General features: G+C 41.7%; 2 protein-coding genes across 2 annotated transcripts; one reads left to right on the forward strand and one right to left on the reverse strand.

Annotated features, from left to right (window-relative positions):
• Positions 1-8,327: 8,327 nt before the first annotated feature.
• Positions 8,328-9,770, reverse strand: LOC9643401. The gene is made up of 2 exons (XM_002963527.2): positions 9,263-9,770; positions 8,328-9,204 (listed from the first exon to the last, which is right to left on the reverse strand). Exons 1-2 carry the CDS (start codon positions 9,758-9,760, stop codon positions 8,398-8,400), a joined length of 1,305 nt encoding a protein of 434 aa, XP_002963573.1. The 5' UTR covers positions 9,761-9,770; the 3' UTR covers positions 8,328-8,397.
• A 4,316-nt stretch (positions 9,771-14,086) lies between these two features.
• LOC9643784 (pentatricopeptide repeat-containing protein At1g63330) lies at positions 14,087-22,468 on the forward strand. Its single transcript, XM_024667836.1, has 4 exons — positions 14,087-14,294; positions 14,510-14,640; positions 19,807-21,114; positions 21,175-22,468. Exons 1-4 carry the CDS (start codon positions 14,087-14,089, stop codon positions 22,315-22,317), a joined length of 2,790 nt encoding a protein of 929 aa, XP_024523604.1. The 3' UTR covers positions 22,318-22,468.
• The last annotated feature ends 803 nt before the right edge of the window (positions 22,469-23,271 follow it).

Here is a 23,271-nt window from a genome sequence, read left to right on the forward strand (position 1 = left end):
GAATTCCTTGCCATAGAAAATGGGGAAGAAGGGGAATATACTTTGTGCCCTAGCATCTCTTTATGCCCTAAGAATATTCTGATAGTGGAATATTCTAAGGCTTAAAGCTCTATACCCTTCTAAAATTAATGTTTTGGCTTTACATTAGATTTGGAAGATGATTGAAAAAAAGTGTTAGTGCAATATAGATATTCGAAAATATAGTTTTTGTGATCAAGTTTTATGTGTTCATTTTGCATTTTGCAAATGTCAATATTATATATATGGGCATAATATTCAACACTTAGGTCATGAGAATTTATGTTAAAGTGAACTTATGTAAAGTTGGTCATGAGAATTTATGTTAAGGTGAACTTATGTAAAGTTGTAGGTAGAAGAAAGTTAGTTGAGTCTTAAAAAAATTACATTTCTAGAATGAAAGTCATTCTTTTTTAAGATGGAAATTTTTCTACAAAATTTCTAAGGCTTTTGCAATGGTTGATATATTAATTATTTTGCCACTCAATTCATTTTTGTGTACTATTGCAAATTAGTGAAGGGGTTAGAGTTGACTTCGATTACTTTAGATCTTAGTAGATAGTTTATATAATGTGGCCTAAAAAGCATGTTAACTTTTGGGGCTAAAGTAACAACTAGAATGAGTCTAAAGTTAACATAGAAGGGTGGATATTTTTCTTTTCTAGTGTAGTGCACCCTAGGCTATATTTAATCCATAGTGTTGAATTGTATTGAGTCTTGGACATGATGATTCACTCTTTGGTGATTTATTATCTGTAGCTGAGTATTATTAAAGGATTAATCTTAAATATTGAATAAAGTATCTTTAACATTGTTTAATTTGGTTGCTATAGAGTTTTGAGTGGTGATTCGCTCTTGCTTTCTTTTAACTTTGTTTTAGTGTTGATTATATTGAAATGATACCTTGATATTGACATTATTGATGTTGGGAATGGAGTGAAATAAAATAATTCTCCATATGCATATTGCAGAAGTTATATTTTCCATCTATAATGGTTTAGATAATTGAGGATTAATTGTGCATATTGGAGATTAACATTTTGTTTCACTAGTCTTGATAAAAATGGTGTTGATAGTTTAGATATAAGTTCACACAACATCTTAATGTGTAGCGAGATAAACTTTTCATTGAAAAGCTTCCTCTTCTGCAAAATAAAAAGAAAGATCTCAAGTCATGAAACCATGACAATAATATGACCTTATCTGACCAGGAAGCAGCAGTACATACTTGAGAAGCAATTGGGATAAACTTGACTTGTCCCTAGGACAGCATCCATTTAGCAAGACCTTGATGTGCATTCCACCTAGTTGCACTGCAGCCTATGAAGAGAAACTTTGCCATGAAAGATGCCCAATGTGGGCATATGCAATCACCATTGTAGTCCAGGTCACCATGTCCCTCTTCTATAGAGAATCAAAGGTTTTTCTATCCTTAGCAACACAATTCATTGCAAAAGGCTTATAACAAGATTTTCCATAATAAGACATTGGGATCCTGAATTGAGTGAAAGACCTTGATTGCCTCCACTCTTAACTTTACGAGTTAAAGATTTTAGTCTAAAAGTGTTATATTCATTACTTTAGCCACTATGTTATAGATCATTTTCAGCTCCACTTTAGGATATCTTACAATTATGTTTTTTTTTTCATACATAAAAACAGCATTTTAAATTCACAAGTCCAACCATAATAAAAATAATTATTTTTTGATGATGAATTATCACATTCTTTTTCAAAATATCGATTTAAAATAAAATATAAAAGCATTTCATAAAATTTAAATATCATAATATCTGACTTTATATTTTTACTTAATTTTTAAATAATATATTTTAAAAGTAACATTGAGTCTTCTATTCATATATGTGTTAGTGTGCATAGAGAAGAACTTCATCTGTGTGGAGTCCACGATGGCTCTACACATAAATAACCTTGTGGAGAAACAATCATAATTGCATCATCAATAATTTGTGGATGATACTCATAGATAGCACACATAAACATTACAATAATCCTAATCAACTCAAATGTATTAAGTCCACTCAAGTCAACAGCATAAAGTCTCTCTCCTTAAAACCATCATAATGGTTTACATGACCAAAATGTTTGTTTAGAAGAAAACCAGATTTAGAAGAAAGTATTATTTTAGGTTATTTTATAAGTAGGATAAATCTGACTGAATGATTTGGCTGTTACAAGCTGCAGAAGAAGACATCCAAACCTAGATATTGTATGAATCTTAGTGCTTATTTTCAATGGAAAATAATTCAAGCTACTTATATATTTATATTAAATCTACAAAATGGAAATTAGACTTTAGTGTGAGTCTTTATAATAGTTGTGTATATCCAGTAGTGTCCTTTAAACATATATACTACTGATAGCTCACTGATATGACATTGATAATGACATCATAGTAATACTATGAAAGAAGATTGTCATTACTTCAGAAGCTTCATTTCTTAGAATTTAATACTATTTTTATTATAGAAATTAACATAATTAAATATTAATATCACATGAAAAGAGAACCATCAATGATTTTGTATATGCGTCTAACTCTAATAGCTCATCTCTTGAATGCTCCACTCGTAAGCACATTGACCCATCATGTAGTCTAACAACACCTCCTGAGTCATTATTTACAAGACATATATTCCATATGTTCATTGTAGCTTCTAGAAAGTCATTAAATGTTAATCCATGATATTGCCTAACCACAAAGAAACAACCTAAACTTCCAACTTGGGCAGTATAAATACCTGGTGTAAAGCTAAATGCAAAATTATACCACACTTGGCTTATACATGAACAATAGCTATCATAATTTGTTCTTATGTGAAATGTGGTAATGCAATTTTGAAAGGATCCAACAGAGTAACAGTGAGTCTCTTTCCAATAAGTGAAAATAATCATAACAGTAAGCATAATTATAAGAGATAAATTAAATTTCATAGCTGTAAAAATGATTGAAGCTTATAGCTATAAAAATGACCAAAACTTAAAATTATTAAAGCTTATAAATTCTAAGAAATAAGACAAAGTTGTTGACAAAGTTATATCATGATTCAAAAAGTTTTTTTTTTCTACTCTATTTTTGTTTCTTCCTTTCCCTTTCTATTTTTAAATTTTTTTAAATACTTCAGCATCACTAATTGTGATATTTTGAGTCCTATATTGCAAATTTTTTGTCAAAAGTAGATGATATCTAGATTTTATAAGACTTTACATATTGTGAGCTTGTTGGTATTTGATAATAGCTCTATTTTGGAACAGTAGTAGCTTGATAAAACTGAATTAGAGCATTATCAATCATAAAGTAAAATATTTATTAGAGAGTTAAGAAGAAAGAAGTGAATATATTCATTTCACATAACTATATATAACACAAAATCATGTTATTTGCTAAGCTTTCCAATAGAAGTGTGTAACACTTATTCTAAACGGTCCTCATTTTTAACATGAAAAAGAGTCTCCTTCATAAAGAGTTTTAAAAGAGTTTTTTTTCCAAGATACAATTCTATTTGAGAAAGTTTGTATGAGTTGAGAAAATGAAGCAAACAAAGACCTTAGTTGGCCTTATAATGAGGCCTAGATTTACTCTTGTCTTGTAGAACCCTTATAATTTTTCTCTCAATGTAATCCCTTGTATTAGTGCGTGTAATTTTGATTATATGAAATCCACATACTCAAGTATATTTATTAGGTTTTATTCATGTAAGATACATCTTCACTCATCAGTCATAATACTATAGAGGCTAAAGCCTTTAGGTAATGCTTTGTTTAGTTTTCAAAATGGTGCTTTTTTATTTTTATTTCTTCATTCTTTTTTAGATCTAGATCTATGTTAGTTTTTCACCAAATCTAGAATTGTAGTTATTAGATTAGTTTTTCCTTTTCAATCTCTATGACATTCTCTTCTTCTACCATGTTATGCCATTATTGATGAAGAAGTATTGTCATTTGATGTTGCTATTGTTGTTCCATTGAATTAAGCTTTTGGTGTTATAGGGCATAATCATATTAGTGTTACACCCATTCTTCATGTGTTGCCATGACCAACTTCCATGGGACTTGATTATATAGTGTTATTCACCTCTTGCTAATATGGAGTGTGATTGTGACATCAATTAGAGAATTATAGATAATGCAATTCAGTTTTTGGAGAATGTTCAAAGATCAAGCTTATGGGAAGATGATGTATATAATTTAATGGATTCTTGACAATGATGGGAAATTTGATTACTTTAGAAATAACTATGAGGACAAATTATAGATTTTGCAAAGTAGATGTCAATCCTTCAATCTATCATATAATCTTTTTTTATTGCCTTCTACTCTTTTGCAACCTTTTTTTATATCCTAGCTTGAACCACTTCCTTATGTTTTTTTTATTTTTTCCTTATTTGTAACATTTTTTTCTCCTTGTATGTTGATAATTTGTGACTCTTATATTTCTCATTCTTAATCTGGTGTTGAATTTAGTGTTTCTATTGTCCTTATACTAATTTGAATACTAAACATATATGTGAAGCAACAGAATTTGTTTTGTTTTGTTAGTAAAGTCTTTGATCAATTCTCATATTGAGTATTCCTTTGTTCCAAGGGTTGAGTCACTTTTGCCAAAGTTTCAAACTAAGTATATTTCTTTGGTTATGAGTGCTATTGAATCTCTTTACCTTACCACTGCTACTAAGGAATTTTTTAATTAATTTTCTTATCTCAAATATTAAATTGTGTGTTGAAGAAGTTGAGCAATAAAAGTCTTTTCCTTATCTTCTAGTGGCTAAAATATTTTATAACATAATATCCCTTATCCAACCTTTCTACTTGGATGGAGTCTCTTATAATAGTAGATTCTTTATTATCTAAGCTTTATACACATTTCCTTCTTCTTATTTCCCTATTTTCCCATTGACAATAGCTAAAAATTACTCTTTTGATATTTCTTTATCCACTTTTTCTTCTTCTATAACATTTCTTCCTTAATATTTTTAATTTTCTCTTCTTTGCTCTGACATTTTAAACTTTTTTTTCTTCAGAGGAAGGGGTAGAGGGGACAAATAAAAGTCTAACCCCAATGATGGAGTAAGGACAAGCAAATGTGACAGTTAAACAAGGATAAATGATATGGATTGTGGAGTGAGGATTTATAATAAATCTGAAGTATATAAAAACATCTAACCCAATGTAGTGAGGCCAAAAAAATGTGATAGTGAAATATAAATTGTAAAGTAAGGATAAGCATAGTAAATATAAATAAAGCCAATGCTTCAAAACTTTTTCTCTATTTTTTTCTTAGGGTTAAGGAGGATATGGAGAACAAACGAAGTGAGTCTAACCTCCTATATGCAATGCTAAATGAAAATTGAAAACTCTTGAATTTAAAATTTTTGAGATTCAAATTTAAAGACACTTAACCCCAAGTATCCCAAGACCTTAACTAATTAAAAAAAGGGTGAATTAAACCCTTTTCCTCTATATTTAAACTTCTATATATCATCTTTTAAGTTATTTTCTAAGACTCTTAACTAATTAGAAAAGGGGGTGCATTATTGTTCATGGGTCCTTTATAATCACCTAATAGATATCTAGCTTATTGTCATCACCTTTTCATCTTCTGAAAGGGAAAATGCTTTTATATATATTATAATAAACAAAGGCTTGCAGCCATCAAATCATAGGCCTAGGAGAGGATCAGTATATGGTCAAAAGAAATTTTTTATAAATGTTATACTTGGCCAATAGAAGACTAGTACATTGGCTAAGAGGACAAATGCAATTGATTAGATTGTATAGTTTTGGGGCGTTTTTTTCTATTGACCTTGAGGAGTCACTACTAGGATCATAAATTGTCATCATACTCTGCCTCCACTTCAGGTTTGATAATAAGCTTGGACTTTCTCTCTGGATTAATCTAAGCAAACAGTAATCACCAACTCTAGCCACTAGTGGAATTCAAGGCAAGCATGCCCTTGTGCACAAGGATTTTGTACACAAGCCCAAGCAGCTTCCTCTCTATTTCCAGTGAAGACTGTAGAAAAATAGTCCTTGAATTGTTTTTAAACAGGAGTTTAACATCTTTACCAAGTATTTGTTTTAAATTTTAGTACACTCTGCATTCCCAGTCAGATTTCTCTAGCAGCATCTCTTGGACATTCCAGCCTTAGAAGCAAGCCACGATCCTAAGCCATGCTCAGCAACTTCAGTAAGTTTATACTTTTTAGAGCTAGGAACAAAGACAAAAAGTTGTTAGGGTGTGGTCATGGCTGTATTGGGAGCTCAACAGTGAAAGAAGGTGGGGGAAGGAAGCAGCTTGATTTTGCACCATCAATGAGCAGCCATTTTAGCTTCTGTTTATTCTCTTTAATGATCAAAGATGGAGTAGGAGAATTAGTATCGAAGTGTCGCGAATGTGACTTCAGGTATCGAAAGTTATCTGTCGGCTAGTCCTTATGGACACTCTTACCTTACTGCCATGACGGCAGGAGGTCAGTACTGCTGGTTCCCTTTATTGGCCCCTCTTGTCCAAGTGTTACTAAACTAGACTTAGCATCTGTACTTGGCCGGATGAGCATAAGGACGGAATTCCTAAGTGTCTATTTGGCCAAGCATACTTGGCCTGGCTTTTTAGTTCTCTTTTGCTCTGTCTTGCACTGGCTTGGCAAGAACTCTCGCGTATTGAGACTAGTCCCTCAATATCGCTATATGATAGCTTACCGTGTCTGCCAAACACCCTTGCTATCAACCCTTTGTGTTAGTCTCAATTCATCCCAGATGCTATTTATGGAAAGTGTCCAGATTTGCTCATTTGGCATATTTGCGGAATGTAGAGATTGTCCTAAACACAATGGTGTTCGTCCCATGTCCAAATTCGCAATCTAGGGACATTCCACATTTAGTAAGTTTTGAGCTTGTCCCAGATACTAACTCCAGATACTAAGGGAGGCTTGGGGTGAAAGCCCAAAGCGTGTGTTCCTCAAGGGGGGGGGGCTATGGGGGGTTCCAAATGTATAGTAGGGATAGTGGGTAAATCGGGCATGGCTGACCAACCTGAGGCATAGTGTAGCTCCCGCTTGCATGCTTGTCTTTGTTTTGCGTCCGGCTTGGGTCTAAGCCCAAGTTCCATTCCATGCTAGTTGGTGGAGTACACATATCCTCGTGTTAGGCCACCGGTATGCCGAAATAGCACCAGACTCCATTTGGCTCCGTTTTGCGTGCTAGTCCTGGCATTGGGATGCTGGTTACTCTAGGATTGTTCCAAGTCGCTCCGGGCTCCTGTCCCTTCGCTCCTTGGGTTGTATGCTCCGGAGTTGCTCAGTGGTTCAGTTCCATCACTCCTTGGCTCCATGCTTGGGAGTTTGGCACCGTTCCTTCGTTCAGTGGCCCAAGGCCCTGAACCTTGGGTTCCACACCACTGTCCTTTGGACACGTGGCATGTGACACGTGGCATCTGTCATGTGGCACAAAGAGGGTTTAGGTTCCGCTTCGTGGTATTATCCTATGGTAAATCACCATAAGATAAAGGGTAAAAACCACGTCCGCTACATTCGAAGCTTCCTGACAACAAAGCTTTGATGAACTTGATATTGGGTATAATAAGTGAACTTTTTATTTCAATTTCAATTTTGGATATATTATCATATTTAGATTAATCTTGTGTTTATAAATTTGAAATAATTTCATCTATTTATAATTTTCCCACCAAGTATATTCTAACATATTCCACCATTTGGCATAGTATTCTCTGATTCATGATCTTAAGCATCCCTGGCGCCGGAATCAGACGCTTCTCTTCGATTTCCATGGCAATGTCGTCTCCAGAAGGAAATCTCACAGTATTGTGTTCGGGATCCAGGAATCCGGGGCCCGGGATCACGGTAGAGCCTTCGTCCGTCAGGATTGCGAGGAAGAATGTCAAGGACAAGGAATTAAATATAGCTTAGATTCTCCCCAAATTGATTTTCAATTGGATCCTTATGTCATCCCAAAGTTTGTTTGTGTGCCAACTGCGTAAAGTTCTATGGGGTAGAGTTGCCTTGAAGAGAGTCCCCCGATCGATCCTTCCTCGAGCCCAGCACACCCTGTACCAAGCTCCTTCCTTCCGTGCGCTGGGTAGTCAGCATCCGCCTGGAGCTTTGTAGCACCTGCGCCCTAGCTGTTGCTCGAGTATGATCGAAGGCGCCTAAAGCGTGATCAGCTAAGTGCTCAAGCAGCTGAATACCTACTCAATAATAGCGCAAGCGCAGCAATTTTGAAAGGTTCATTAAAAATTGAAATATAAATTTATAAACCTAAGTTGGACGAAATTACTCCTCAAACTTTTATTCAAATAATATATACTAAGTACTTCTAATTTGTAAATGCCTTCATTTTTACTCAGCAGGAGCACTTAATACACGACTTTGCTTCAGGAACACCAGATGCTGGAGGAACTGCGTAAGGGACTTGGCATTGCTTCACACACGGTTTAGCCTCTTGGAGGATTAGTGCCGGCCGGGTGGACTCCGATCCAAATCCATCGCCAAGAGAACTAAAGTTTTGGATCGCCACTTCTTCCGACAGAAGCTCATCGCTGTCAAACTCTCCCAAGATACCCCCGGACGGCCATGAACCGGCATCAAATGCGTGGCTCCTGTTCTGGACGGCTCTCTTTCTCAGCACGAAGACGTTGAAGAAGTAGTCTACCAAATCTTCCCGACTCCTCCTTCCAGCAAAAGAAGCTTGGAGCTCGGGCCAGAGCTTGTCTCCTTGGCAGCACTCCTTCACAATCGCAGTAAACTCGGCCTCCTCTTGCCTGCTCCACTTGGCTGACTCCACCAAACTCTCTCCCATTTTGTTGAATCCCCACTCCCGGAAAACTTCCTCTCCAAGCTCGAGCTTCAGCTTCCTACGTTGCTCCTCGATCCGCCGCTTCACACATGATCCTCCCTCCACGCAAATACTATTACTACTACTACCAGTGCCGACTTCCTTCCCTTGCGGCCACACTACTCTACCGGAAAAGAGCGTCGAATCCTCGTCACTCCCAGTCACAACGGCAGGAACTTGAGCTTGGAAGTTGGGTCCTATGCGGATAGAAACTTTCTTGGTCGTCGGGAGCGATAAGAGCTGGCCATTTTCGTGCCTGTAGGAACGAAGGCTGTACTTGGAAGTTATGGAACTCACTCCTCGCCGTCCTGGTCGCTGTATACTCACGTAAGTGAGAGAGCCGAATGATCATACTCTAACCTATACACTATACCTCTACATGGTGGTGATGGTGTTGTTCTTCTTCCTCTTTCCTCCGGAGGCCGCCCAAGACCCTCTTCACAGTTGCTCGAAACTCACCATTCTCTGGAGCGCTGTGCGTGGCATTCCCTGGATCCAGAGCCAATCTTCTCAGATAGGAGAGAGCCTCTGGAAGAGCAGCGGTGGATGCGAGTGAAGAAGCCTCCACATTTTTGGTGGCATTTGCATTGAAGATGTGGCCACTCTCCAAGCTCTTGAGGTATTTGAGATAGACGAGCTTGACGCTGGGGCCGCAATGCGGGGGTAAGCCCATGGAGGTGGCCACAGTGCCCCACTTCCTGGCACCACTGGCCTTGGTGTACCCACCAAAATCTTTCACCTTGGCGAGGAGGAGAGGGAGGTCTACCTGGGTGCCGCCAATCAGGACTGTGAGTGGCCTCTCCCCTGGAGATCCTCTGGCTTGGAGGGCTCTTCCCACCAGCTTCACAACTCTATCACCTGTTATCGCCATTTCCACTCAGAAAAACCCTTACCTAAACAGAAAACTTTTTAACTTTGATTATGAAAAATGATTTTTCCTCCTTGCATTGTTTACCTCTTCAAATAGAGGAGAGCTCTCTTTGGACGATAGCGTTCAGGATCCAGCATCACTATATGAAGATGGAGGTCCTCCAGATCCAGTCCGTGGCCTTCATTACATATCAGCATGTGTATTTAATATGAAATGCAAACACTTTTGTGAAGAATGTAACCTATTGAATTTTTTACATTTGGAAAAACTTTTTGCAGAATTTTGTACATGAACTAGGCCTTTATAACCAAACAATTTATTGTTTGTTTTATGTTTTGAGTCCTGTGATACTATTCTAGAGGAATATTATAAAATCTGGGGGCCAGAAGAGAATTTACAAACTCTACATGCTGTGAGTTACACTTCTCACTTGCTCGATCACAAGATGGTGGTGCCATTCTACATAATGTTTCAAGTTTGTCATCTTTATGTTTGCCTGTGTTGTTTATTTGAATAGAAGGGATCTCTTGTCGTCTTTGTGTTTGCCACTTTCCACACTGTGTTGTCTATCTGAATAGAAGGGATCTCTTGTTGTCTTAGAGGAATGAAAACTTGGGTGTATCACAAGATTACAAGGAGAATGCATGACCCATCAAAGAATTCTAGTCCTAGCCACTAATCAAGAAATTGGAGAGGCGGAAAATGATTATATTTCTTAACAAGCGAACTGTTTATACAAGATCATAAAGAAGAATGATTACCATTACTCCACCTCAAGAGAGCAAATTCATTCCATTTCTTTTATGTCCAAACTTTTCCAACGTAACCCTAATTTAAGCTTTAGCAAATCTGTTTGAAGTTTTTCAATGAGCCGCTAGACACCAAGACATTGTGTGAGGTCATGTCGCCAGCCGAAAGCCTTGAGGTGGACTTGACCAGTCGACTCTAGCTCGGATGATCTAAGGAAAGACACCGAAAGAGATCCGGACTGCCAGACGATCTAACTGAATGTTATAAATCTCTCACAGGCATGGCAAGAATCAAGTTCGTTATGCGAATTGTTTAACTCCTACTCGGCTGTGGACAAGGGATGCATTTTGCTGGCGAGCTTCATGCAGATTGGAGATGTAGACATGGTGTCGTGGATGAAATTGCAGCACAGCACAAGATGAAGGCAGAGAAATGTTTGATCGATAAATCTCGTGAACACAATGCTAGAAGCATCAAATTCATGATCACGGCTCTTTCTCCCCAAGGTGGATATTGTGCTCTTTCAATTCGCTTAGGACCACCAAAAGTACAACACAAGTGTCCACAAGCCATCCAGCAGGCTGTCCAAGGATTCCTCATCCCCGCAACAACTAATTAAGTTAACTCTCCAGTTGTTTTCTTCTTCCCCTTTTTTTTCTGCCAAGTTTAGGGTTCATCGTTGAAGGGCTAGAGGACGAGATGTCTTGGGGTTGGGGTTGGGGTCGCTGCCCGGTCCACTCTGCCCAGGTAGGCCGCTTCGCACGGTAAGTTCGTTTAGGTAGGGCTTTTCTTTGCATGAGCAATAAGTGAGTAAAGAAAGCAAAGCTGCTTGCAACGAGCTGAGGTATGATCAACGATGAAAGAAAGGCTAGTGGCGATCAGGAATTCGTGTTGAACCTCTAACGTTTGAAGACGATTGCAACGCAAAAAGGAGCTCAAACAACTCAGAAAATCAAAGTGCAAAACAACGGGCCAAGGATGTGGACAATACGAACGATCATTGAAAGTTGACAATACTTAGCTTCAGGTTTGCGTGTGTTTCAATTGGTTCTAATTTCTTGCCATGAACAAGCCAAGTTGCCTGCTCAACGACGATAAGAACTGAAAAACACCGTGTCTGCCAAGAAGAATAATGCTACGAGATTGGAGATATTTTGTGTCAACGTGATTGTCAACGCTTTGAGTTATGTTGTTGCTGCGCTCAACGCAAGACCTGCGAGCTGAGAAACAACGTCGCCTGCGATCTTCAGAACCTCAATCCAGCTGAAGACGTACATGACAATGGTCCAACCTCAATGACCATGAAAACTCCAAGGGCAAAGGAATGCCTGTGCTCTCAATGGCTGTAAGAAGCATAGTGATCATAGCGTGAAAGACGCTCACTCGTATACTGTTTGTTTTGTTTGCTGTTCAACGAAACGGACATCGGTTCGTGAACTGTTTATTCTAACCAAAATGTATGTTCAACGAACTGGACAACGCCCAAAAGGGCTAGAGGCTTCAACCTTCCAGTCTATGTTCTCTATAGTTTTCTTTATGGTTTCTTTAACTTCTTTTTGCTTTTGCAACGGTGCCATAGAACAACGTTAGATGGAAGTTTACGCTTTGGCAGTGGCAAAACCGGACGATCTACACAGAGCTACCCTGTGGTTTCCCTGAAAAGAAATGAATACAGTTACAAAGTTGCAAGTAGTTGTGTCAAAAAACACCAAAGTAGCTTGGGAGCTTCCCAGAGACGAGCATCTGGGCGCTGTGGCAGCTACTCAAGAGCTCGTTAAGCCTCCTGTAGCTGTCCGAGCTTGAAGACCTCGGGCACGTCACTTCCAAAACTTAGCTCGGTAGGGGATTCTCATGCCTTGTTCCAGAGCTTTCAGTCTGATCATCTAGAGCCGAGCAAGTCTTGATGGCCGCGAAGAAAGTTCCGGAATCCGGTGCAGAGCCCTGGCATGAGAAGGCTTCCAGTTCTCTGCGTGTCCCAAGATGAAAGCGTTCTACATTGTGGCAAGGCATCCTGTCAAACACCTCCTCGCCTCAACCAGGCTGCCACACCTCCCATACATGCCAATCAAGCTGCAAGAAGTGTAGAGATTGGAGCAAACCCCGCTTTGGATGGCGCGATTCCCCTCTCTAAATCCTTGGAGCTCCCGCAGCATTTCAACCCTGAAAGGAGCTCTACTGAACAGTTTGTGCTGTGAACCTGGCATTGTCCCAATCTGTGGCAGTACCTGTGGAGCGCGGGTCGAAGGAAATGCATCCATCCGTCGAGCGCCAAAAGAATCTTTGTGCCTTTAAATGACAAGGCAAAATTTCCTCTTCTTCTCACTGCCATTCTTTCGTGGGGCTTTGCGTCCATGGGAATTTGATGTGGCTCTTCTCAGTGCGTTTTAGTTTCTTTTGATAGGAACCAAAGAAACTTAAGGATTCGAACCTTGGACTTGTGATTCATAATCCTCAGCAACCGGGTTCGCATTATTTTATTATCGACTTATCCCACACACGGCCAACGTTTCTTCTCCCGCGCGAGACGCCACTGCCGGGAAGGTCTTCAGAGCCCATCGTGAGCAGCGTCGTCCAGGTGAAGGTTTGCTTGGCCTAGCCCGGGCATATCGCCACAAGCAGCGGATTCCACGAGACGAGGCGGCATCGGGAAGGAGGCGTTTGATCAAAACCTTGTGGCGTGGAACACGCTGCTTGCTGCATACTCGAGGCAGGGGCTTGTGAAGGAGGCCCCGCAATTCACACACTTTGTGTTGACGGTGATAGTGCTTTGCTCCACTCAAATCCGCCTTGCATCCTTACGCCTACACAGTGGTGCTTGAGCTCCAGGGGAATTTGCTCGGGGCCCTCGCTAGCGTGTCTTCCAAGTACGTCTTCACACCCAGATTCAGACCGATTCAAGAGTTTGCCTCAGAAATCCTCCCTTCTCATACCGTCAGCGAAGTTCCTGGGATCCATCTCCAGCCGCCCAGACAGTCGTCTCCGCTGCTCCTGAAACAACCTTGGATCCTGGCCGCTTCCCGGAACAAGACTTCCACTCATGTTTGCCAAAGGAAGAATCGTTGCTGCCGCTGTTCCTGGAAAGTCTTGCGATCCATATACTAGTGGCTGAGCGGCCTCTAGAGCTTCTCCCTGTCTCCCGACTCCTCTCCTCCAAGTCCTCGAAAGTCTAGAGTTGAGATCCCGTGACTTCCTGGCATGAAATGTTGCTGGTGTGGTTGGAATAGACGATGAGAAACGTTGTTGACGCTGTGGAGGTTCCCAGAGGAAGACTGTAAGATCGGCTTGAGAAAACCAGGAACTAGCTGAGACATCTTTGATCGTTGTCCAGCGTCATGGGACACTATCAGTGGCGGCCATGTTGAGCTGCCAGCTGCTGATAATTCTTCCACTCCCACTATGATAGACGATGAGGCCCTGGATGCCTTGAACTTATAGTGTCACTGCCGCCGACTATGACGCTTGATCCACCACCTGTTCGATGGCATGCCCGAGAGGAGCCTCGTGTAGTGGTTGGCGATGCTAATGGTGTTTGCAAACTGCGGCTGCATAGATGACGCCACAAGGCTGTTCGATGCCATGCCGATAGCCATGATCACCGCTTGTGCCGACCGCGACCTGGCCCGAGCCAAGGACGCGTTTGACGGGTGTTTGCACGACATGGCAAGGTTGACGAGCCTCCCCGAGCAGGACATGTTCTCTTGGGATGCCCTCTTAGCCCCACAGCAAGCATTTCTCTCTGTCAGCGTGCTGGATCGAGGTCTGCATTACTGGGCTGGTGTCTGCGGTGCTCAAGGCTGAAAAGCTAGTGCTGTGAGATGGCCTTGCCTGGGCCCTGGGGGTCCTAACCCCAAGAAGCATCACTCCTCGTGGGTCCATTTTTTTCCCCATTCTAAAACCAACATTAGTCACTAACAAAACTTGCTTCTTGGGCAATGAACAAGATCAAAACACTAGCGAGCTGAGATAAGAGGGGTACTCATCTTCATATTGAATCTCCAGGGCCTTCTCTACTTCCAAACACGTCACCTTGCTCTGCCGTGGAGGTTGATGGGCTCGAGTCGGAACCAGCCATTGATCTTCTCCATGGCCAAGATCCGCCTGACATCGACATGTGTTCTGGAGGGATGGAGGTTGATGGACTCGAGTGAGGGATCTGGATAAATCGAAGAACAAGGCAACTGGATGTTTTCGCAAAAATCTCTGCCAGTGGTCTTTTTATGTATGAAGCTCGAACAGGGACTTGAGCAATCCAACCAGATCCAAAAAAAATCTGGGTGATATATATAGAAAGTCTAGATAAAATTGCCATCATAAGCTGGAGGTGGACCAAATTCCACTTAATGAATATTTCCTCAATTAACACTTACATAGAGAACTTTAATATTTGCTGTTGAGAAACAAAGAAGAAGAAAAAGTTATTTGAACTAGAAAAATTAGAAATGGGATCATCCAACAAGCTCGTGTGTCTTTGGCTGACAATAAGTATGTGTTGGGCTTGTCGTCGTCGGCGTCCAAAGCCTGTGTTCTTGATTCCTCCGAGATGCTAAGTCTTGGCTGGGCCAGTCGGCATTTAGTCTCCTTGCAAAATCTTCGATTTCCCTGAATCTTAATCATTGTATGTCACCTTGAACGAAACGAGCGCCTGAAAATTGGACTGGAGATGAAGAACCTTGCTTTTTGAGCTCTAGAGACGAGAACAATGCTCTCAAAGGAAAAAAATGTGGAAGAAGGGAGTACACACGCGCATACCTCCTTTGAGAAGCTGTCCTGAAGAAGGGGATGTGATTCTCTGGAATGCCATGATCTCAGCATATGCTCTGAAACATTTGAGTGTTTAGTTAACAAATAAAGTTGGTTTTAGAATGCAAACCTGGAGGCTAAGTTGCGAATGTTGTGGTTCCACTCGTTTCACGCACGAATCAATGGCATTGCTACTCCATCACCATCACCAGATGGAGAATAGCCTTCATTGCCCTCCCAAAGCTGTGATGTCAATTCATATAGCGGTGGCGTGGCAGGGAAGACTATAGTTCAAATTTGCACATTGATATACTTGCCTTCTGCAGCTCCATCCCAAGAACGTAGAGCTTGCTGCCCAGAACCTGGCTCCCCATGTCTTTAGTGATACAAGAATATCAAATGTATTCTTACAATGTATGGCATAGCTCCACCACATTATCAAGAAGGTGATTAACAAAGTGAGTTGGTATTGATAAAATTTCCTCAACTCAGAGATCCATGGATGAAAGAAGATTGAGTTGGTAAGTAACCTCAAAAGTATGAAAGAGCATAAACTTAAATATTGACTTTTTAAATTGTTACAAGAGCAAGTGGTGATAACAAAGAAGACAAATCTTGGTTGGTAATTTGTCATCTTGGGTATAAGAAAGGACTAATTAATATGATTAAAGAGGATAAAAGCCATAATTAACAAAGAATAAAAACGAAGAGTGTTAAGAATTGTTATAAATAAACTTATTAGAAAGAAGAAACTCAATCATGTTGATGAGAAATATTACTTTTAAGTGTTTAAATAATATACTTTAATTGCCCATCATCTTGAGGATGATAAGAAGTTGACAACTTACCTTTGATGTGGAGGAAAGAAAGAAATTAGTGCTAAAAGGTGAAAATAAAATTAAAGATTTTGATCACTAATAATATTATCTAGCAATCCATAAAAGCAAAAAATGTCATTTTGAAAAACCAATCAACCACAATAAAGACAGTATCAATCCTCAAGAATACAGAAGATTAATAAAGAAGTTTATAGAGGCAGACATCCAAAGCCCAAAAGTAAAAAGAAGTGGCTAGAGAAAATTAGATAGAGCATTTCAAGGCGTTTTAGACTGCTAATAAATGAATGAAGCTATCTATTTCATAAATGTTTGTGACAAGAAGGTTTAGAGATCAACCACTAAGAGAAAAATAAATATGTATGTGAGTCCAAACAAAATCCACTCTCAAATTGTTATTTAGGCTCCTTTGTAGGTATTCTTCTATGTGATCTAAAATGTATTATTGATCACGATCAAGAGAGATCATTCGTAAAAAATGTATATTTACTAGCACTTGATTTTTCTAAAATTTTATTTTCAAGGTGGACAGAAAGAGATTTTAGCAAAAGCATATTAGGCTACAAAAGGTAAGGCAAGATCAAAAACTTTAATCATGTATAATTATGAGAATAAACATAATTAAAACCATGATCACTTCCCAATTATATAGGCATGAAAAGTGCCCTCTTATTGTGCTCTTGTCCAATTAAAATGAACCAAAGTTGAAAACAATTAAAATGTAGGTGATATCATCAAATTGTTTGCTATAGTAACCAGCATTCTTTGTATAATCATTAGGTAGTTTATTTAGTACAAGTAAACCTCAATTTGTCATACCTAGAGGTGACTTCAATTTGCTGCATTAGCCAAATTCTATTGATTATATTGCCTTGGACTTATTGTAGAAGAATTAACTAAGATATAGTCTAAGGTGGCCCCATGATCATAGACTTTGCCCATCCAGATTCATGATCCACTCATTGTAACTTGGATTTTAGACTAGTGGCTAACCTCTGGATTGATGGAATCCATTAGCTCATTGATAAAAGGTCAAATGGAGGAAGCAAGGAGAGGTGAACTTTGTTGTGAGGAGAGAAGCTCCTCCAAGCTTCTTTTGCTTGAAAGAGGCTGCAAATGCTGAAAATATAGATAGTGGGTTGATAATGAATTTGGATTAGAGTCCATCAAATAATATATTTCTAGAACGACAAATTTAATAATCAGAAACTACGATTTTAATTTTCAAATAATAATTTAGAAAAAACAAAAGAGATGAAACTTTTGTCAACAACTTTGTCCCGGGACAAAGTTATATAAATTTAAGAATTTATAAACCCATTAAATCTCTATAGGCATGGAATCTCAAAAATCCCATATATTAGTGTTTATTGCTATGGTTGTTTTTTCTTTTTGCATTAAAAAGACTCCTCTATACACTTCCAAAGGTGCATTACAACATTCCAAAGAGGAACAAATTATCAAGACTATTGTAGGTGTGTGAACCTAGTTTGGTATAGATTTGCTTTTGGTTTATCTATGCCAGGATATTATACAGCTCGAGTTGGAAGTTTGGGTTGTTTTTTCAGGGTTAGGCAATCCCATGAATTTATATTTAGGGATTTCATAGAAGCAGTTAGTGATATATGGGATATATGTTTATTTTATAATAACCCAGGAGGTATAATTGCGCTAAGTGATATCTCTTTATGAGTAGATTATTCAAGAGATGAGCTTAGGGAGACAAACTCTTCTATAAATATGTCAATGGTATTGTTTAATTGTAATATTTAACTTACAAGTCTCTAAAAACAAATAATTGATGTTTTTGGGTTACTACCACAACTATTATTTTGTAAAAATAAAAATGCTTCGTTTCTGAGACATCCAAATATATTTTAGGATATTCTTCAATCTATTTCTTTTGTAAATGTTTACTATTAATTTTTCTTTATTTAGGACCTTGTTACTAATATTTATAACACAAAGCCATCCTGAATCCGATTAGAAGAAGCTCAAAATTCTTGCCGTGGATGTCTAGAGAAAGATCGTGAGGAAATCACAACGCTCTACGTCAATGGCAAGACCGGTGTCACAGGTTTGATTGGTATGGGATGAGAAGGGCTAAGGCAGGTTTCCTTGATCACTGCATGGGTGTTTGGCTTTGAGAATGTTTAGTAACAATAAAAAGAGCATACTAGAGCATGAAGAAAGAATAAAATATATGAGATCTTCTAGAGGGATGGATATTTTAGGTAGCAAAACGAATGAAGAAGGCTTATTTTGGATATGAAGAGATGAGGGAGAAACTTGTGGCCACTAAAAACTTCATCAATATGCAAAGACTATTCTTCTTGGAGAGTTTTACATCAGCAAACAGTTCAACTCAAGCATAACAGCTGCAAATATCTAACAAATATAACAGAAATAGCATAAAGACATGAGGTTTTTTAAGAGGTGAGTGCTAATATTACATATAACACACTTATTAAACTGTTACTCCAGCACGACTTGGCTGCTGGGGGGATGCTCTCGATTGGGACGGTGGTGAGGTCAATGATGCAGAGCGTGGAGGTGATGCAGTTCTTTTAATACTCTCACATATATAACCCCACTATAAGAAATGAAGTTCCTTATGTTTCTCTAGTGCTCTCTATGGAGCAAGCACCATGTCCGTGGACTTCTAGAGGATGTACCAAAGTTGAAAAAGTGGTTGAGAAATTCTCTCACCATCTTGAGATTTGACATGATCACCAAGCCAGTGTTTATATTGTGAGAGGTAGTGAGGAGTGATAGGATGGTTGATAATTGGCAGTCGAATGGGTACTGATAGCAAATTGAATGTGCTGGAGAAAACAACCAAGCGTAACACCATTGTACAAACTTCCAACAAGATGAGAGTTGCATTAAAGCTGTTGAGTTGGAGAGGTCTGGTTGCAAGCTAGTTGTAGAAAAAGAAGAAGATGAAAGTCATAAATGAAAAAAATTGTTTAAAATTTAAGTAAACTCTGGCTCACCAACAATGATCTTATGAGGACTTGGTGGTGGAACACATTAAATGGGGCATGATATAGTTCTAATAAAGAAACATGGTTAGAGATTACAGAGAAAAAGACGAGACTAATCATTAGAAGTGATCAGTATAAGCAATATTAAATAATGTGTGAGACAAGTGTTGGATGAAATTAATATATCCAATGATAATAAAGGCCATAATTGAAAAAAATGATGCATCCAAAGGTCTACTGAACTCCATAATTCTTATAGGAACTTTATAAATGCCAGCAATAGGAATTCTCCCAGAATGGCCAAACATCTTTACTCCAAACCCTGAATGCCTGGTTGTAACAAAATTGGATGGAATAACTCTTCTCCCTGGAGGCCTTTGGTTATCGGATGAAGCAGTTCGTGCTTTGAGTATTATCCAGTGAAGCATCCAATCAGAAAGAGTTTGTAGTGTTTATGCAAGACTTCCACAAGTTTACATGCTTTTGAGTCTTTTAGTGTGCTGTTAAAGTGTGCTTCGATCTTGATGTTCCATGAAATGAGATCTTTCATCAACAAGCTGCAATTTCCATCCAATCTTCCCATGCATGGACGAGAATAACTCGAGAGCTCGCTCAGGCTCACCACCTATTGCATATCCCATGAACATACATTCCAGGAGACTGAATCCCGCTGATCGAAAACTCGGCGCCAAAATGCCGGATCAGATTTTAGGGTTCTTTGGTATGGGTTTAGGGCTTTTGCGCCAAAACTCTAGGGCAACGCAAACTATCAGGAACACGAGAATGCCCAGTCTCGTTCGTCCGCATTTTGATTCGGATCGAGGGCCTCGATGATCAGCGCTCTATGTGGCGCCGGATTGCGCCGCCTGGGAGCCGGCATTTGAGCAGCGAGGTGAGATCGAGAACGAGCATTCCCAAGGCTGCGGCTCACAATCCTGGTAGGGAAGTGTATTCGCCTCCAAAGTGCTCGCCGGTGGCGGCCAGGATCATCGGCTTGCTGCGCGAGGCCGGCGACGAGGATGATTTGGATCGGGTGATCGGGGGATGGAATGGGATGCTTGGAAGGTACACAGTAGTGGGAGAGGTTTTGCGGCATTTGGGGAAGATCTCCACGATCGTGAGGCTCTTCGATTGGCTGGGCAGGCAAAAGGGATACCAGCACTCGGTCTTCACGTATAACTGCTTCCTCGACGCTCTAGCCAAGGCAAACGCTGGCCAGCTCGCCTATGAGAAGTTCCAGCAGATGCAAAGGCGTGGCTATCCTCCCGACGATTTCACCTACAGCATTGTTCTTCGCGGCCTCTGCAAGGCCGGGGAGCTGGACAAGGCCAAGGAGCTCCTCGGCCAGCTACGCGAGAGTGGAGTGAAGCTCAACGTGATAACTTACAGCGTCGTGATCGATGGCTGCTGCAAGGCGTCGAGAGTGGACGACGCTCTGGAGATTTTCAAGACGATGAGCTCCGGTGGTGGCTGCGTTCCGGACGTGGTGACTTTCAATAGCTTGCTCAAGGGGCTGTGCTCGGGCGAGAGGATGAGCGAGGCTTTCGTGCTCTTTGAGTACATGGCCAAGGCTGGTTGCGAGCCAAACGTGATAAGCTACAGCACTCTTCTCGACGGGCTCTGCAAGGCTGGGAGGCTGGACGAGGCTTGCCGGCTGTGGGAGGAGATGGTCGAGAAGAGCTGTGTTCCAGACCTTGTAGCGTATACTTCCTTCGTGACCGGGCTTTGCAAGGCGAACCGGGTGGCCGAGGCTTGCGACTGCTGCCGGAAGATGGTCACGAAGGGGAGTAAGGCGGACGCTGTGGCGTTTAGCACCGTGATTGGGATTCTCTGCAAGAAAGGCCATGCCGAGGAGGCCCAGAAGTTGCTCGTCGAGATGGTGGGAAGCTGCTTCGGTCGCAAAAGAGTGACCGTGGAGGAAGGCCAGCTAATATCACTGTCCGATGCTTTGGAGCTCTTCGCGTTTCTTACAGAGAGGGGAGTTCCAATCGACTCGTCAACATTGCACACCCTCGTCTGTTGCTTTTGCATGGGAAACAAGGTAAGAAACACCCAACTCACCTCTGGAACTTTTACTGATCTTTTTCTTGTTTTTTTCCAGGTTCCAGAGGCATTTCAGCTGTTCAGGACGGTCAAGAGAGTAACTCCGCTAGCTGCGACGTACAGCCAAATGATTGAGCATCTATGCAGAAGCGGGATGCTAGACGAGGCGTGCAAAACTTTCGAGGAGATGATCTCTCGCAACCATCCGCCGAGTGCCGAGCTTTTCAACACGCTGATCCACGCGGTGTGCAAGTCTAAGAGGCTCCCAGACGGCGTGCTGCTGTTCCAGAGAATGAAAAGCATGAAGGAGTTCTACTGCCCTCCCAACTTGGAAACGTACAACATCATGGTGGACAACCTCTGCAAAGCCAAGCAGCTGGACGAGGCTCAGGAGCTCGTGAACGAAATGGCCAACTACGGCCTGTCCCCAGACGTGGTGACATACAGCGCTCTTGTCGACGGACTCTGCAAGCTTGGCAAGCTGGACCGGGCCTGCGACCTCCTGGAAGAGATGAGCAAGGAGGGAGTTTTTCCAGATTCCTTCACGGACGCCTCCATCCTCAACGCCCTGAGCAAAGCCGGCAAAGTCGACTACGCTCTCAGCCACCTGGAGACGATGAAAGCCAGGGGATCAACGCCGGACCTGGTGACTTACAACACCCTCCTCGACGGCCTCTGCAAGGCAGGACGTATCGACGAGGCCATCACGTTTCTGGCCAAGATGGTCGCGGCCAAATGCACACCGGACGTTTTCTCCTACACGATCATCATCACGGCGCTGTGCAGGAGCGGCCAGGCGGCCGGTGCTCACGCCATCTTCCAGGAGATGGTCAAGCGAGGCGTCCTCCCGGACACGGTCTTGTATCACTCGCTGCTGGACGGGCTGGCGAGGAACGGTCTGGAGGACCTGGCTCTGGAGCTGCTCAAGACGAGCCTGTGCAAGCCCGACTTCGTGATGCACAAGATGGTGTTGGACGGGCTGTGCAAGGCAGGGAAAGCCGAGGACGCTTGCGAGGTTGTGGAGAGAATGGCCGACGCTGGCTTCCCGGCCGATGCCTTCACGTATATCAGTGTGGTGAGTGGCCTCCGGAAGCTTGGAAAGGTGGACAAGGCTCGCCAGCTCGTGGACGACGCGTCCGAGACTCATACTAGCGTGGAGAGGCTGTCCATGGAGAAGGCCGAGGCTGGAGCGCTCTCTTAGCTTTGGAAGTCATAATGGCAAAGGAGCAGGGCTACATGGCAAACCGAGCTCTACATGCGATTTGGAGCTAATAGAAAGACAATAGTTATCACGCTATAAACCCTAAACCTTTGAAAAGGGGATATACTTTTATCGTTGGTATCTTCATAAACCCTAAACTTTTGAAAAGGGTGAGGGGCGAGAAGGATGTGGAGGTACGTGTTTTCGGAGCCAGATGCGCCACACTCGATCAACATCAGCGATGTGAGCTTGGATCCGACTGGGCTTCTCGAGTACGTGGAGACGCAGCACCAAGAGGGCGTTTGCCTGGACGAGCTGGCCATTCCGAGCAGCCCGCCACTGCCCTTGACCCCGGCGCTGTGGAGCTCGCATCTCCTCCAGGGCAATCCGCAGGCTAGCGGATTCGAGGCGCTCTACGCGTCCTGGAGCAGCTCACACCAGGAGCACGTCGCATGCAAGCAGCAGCTCCGATCGCCCGGCTGCAAGAAGGTGTTTTTCAAGCTCCTGGCGTTTGTGGCGGACCTGGTGGACTACGACCACGCAAGAGGTGCTCAGGAGAGGATTGATTACTTGCTTCCCACCGCCGCGGGACTGCTCAAGTCCCCTCTCTACTTCACCGCCCAGGAGAGCTCGCTGCTCGAGAGCTTTGTGTCGCCAAGCGGTGCTAGCGTGGCGGAGGCCGTGGCTCGCAAGTTTCAGTCGGCGCCGCTGTTGCAGGGCGTGTGCACCGCGCATGTCGTGGCGCCGCTCCTCAAGAGGCTGTTTTGCATTGGCGATGGCTGCTTTGGAAAGGAGTTTAACGAGTTCCGGGAGGAGTTTAACAAGGGGACGATCGCCATGATCCAGCAGCGGAGAAAGGAGGTCCACGCTTTCCTGGAGACGAGCGTAAAGCCGTCTAGCCAGCCGAGGAAACAAGAAAAGACCAACGCTAAGCTCCAAGGCAAAGACCAGAAG

This window comes from Selaginella moellendorffii, unplaced genomic scaffold (assembly GCF_000143415.4).
Source record: "Selaginella moellendorffii unplaced genomic scaffold, v1.0 SELMOscaffold_3, whole genome shotgun sequence".
Taxonomy (NCBI): Eukaryota; Viridiplantae; Streptophyta; class Lycopodiopsida; order Selaginellales; family Selaginellaceae; genus Selaginella; species Selaginella moellendorffii.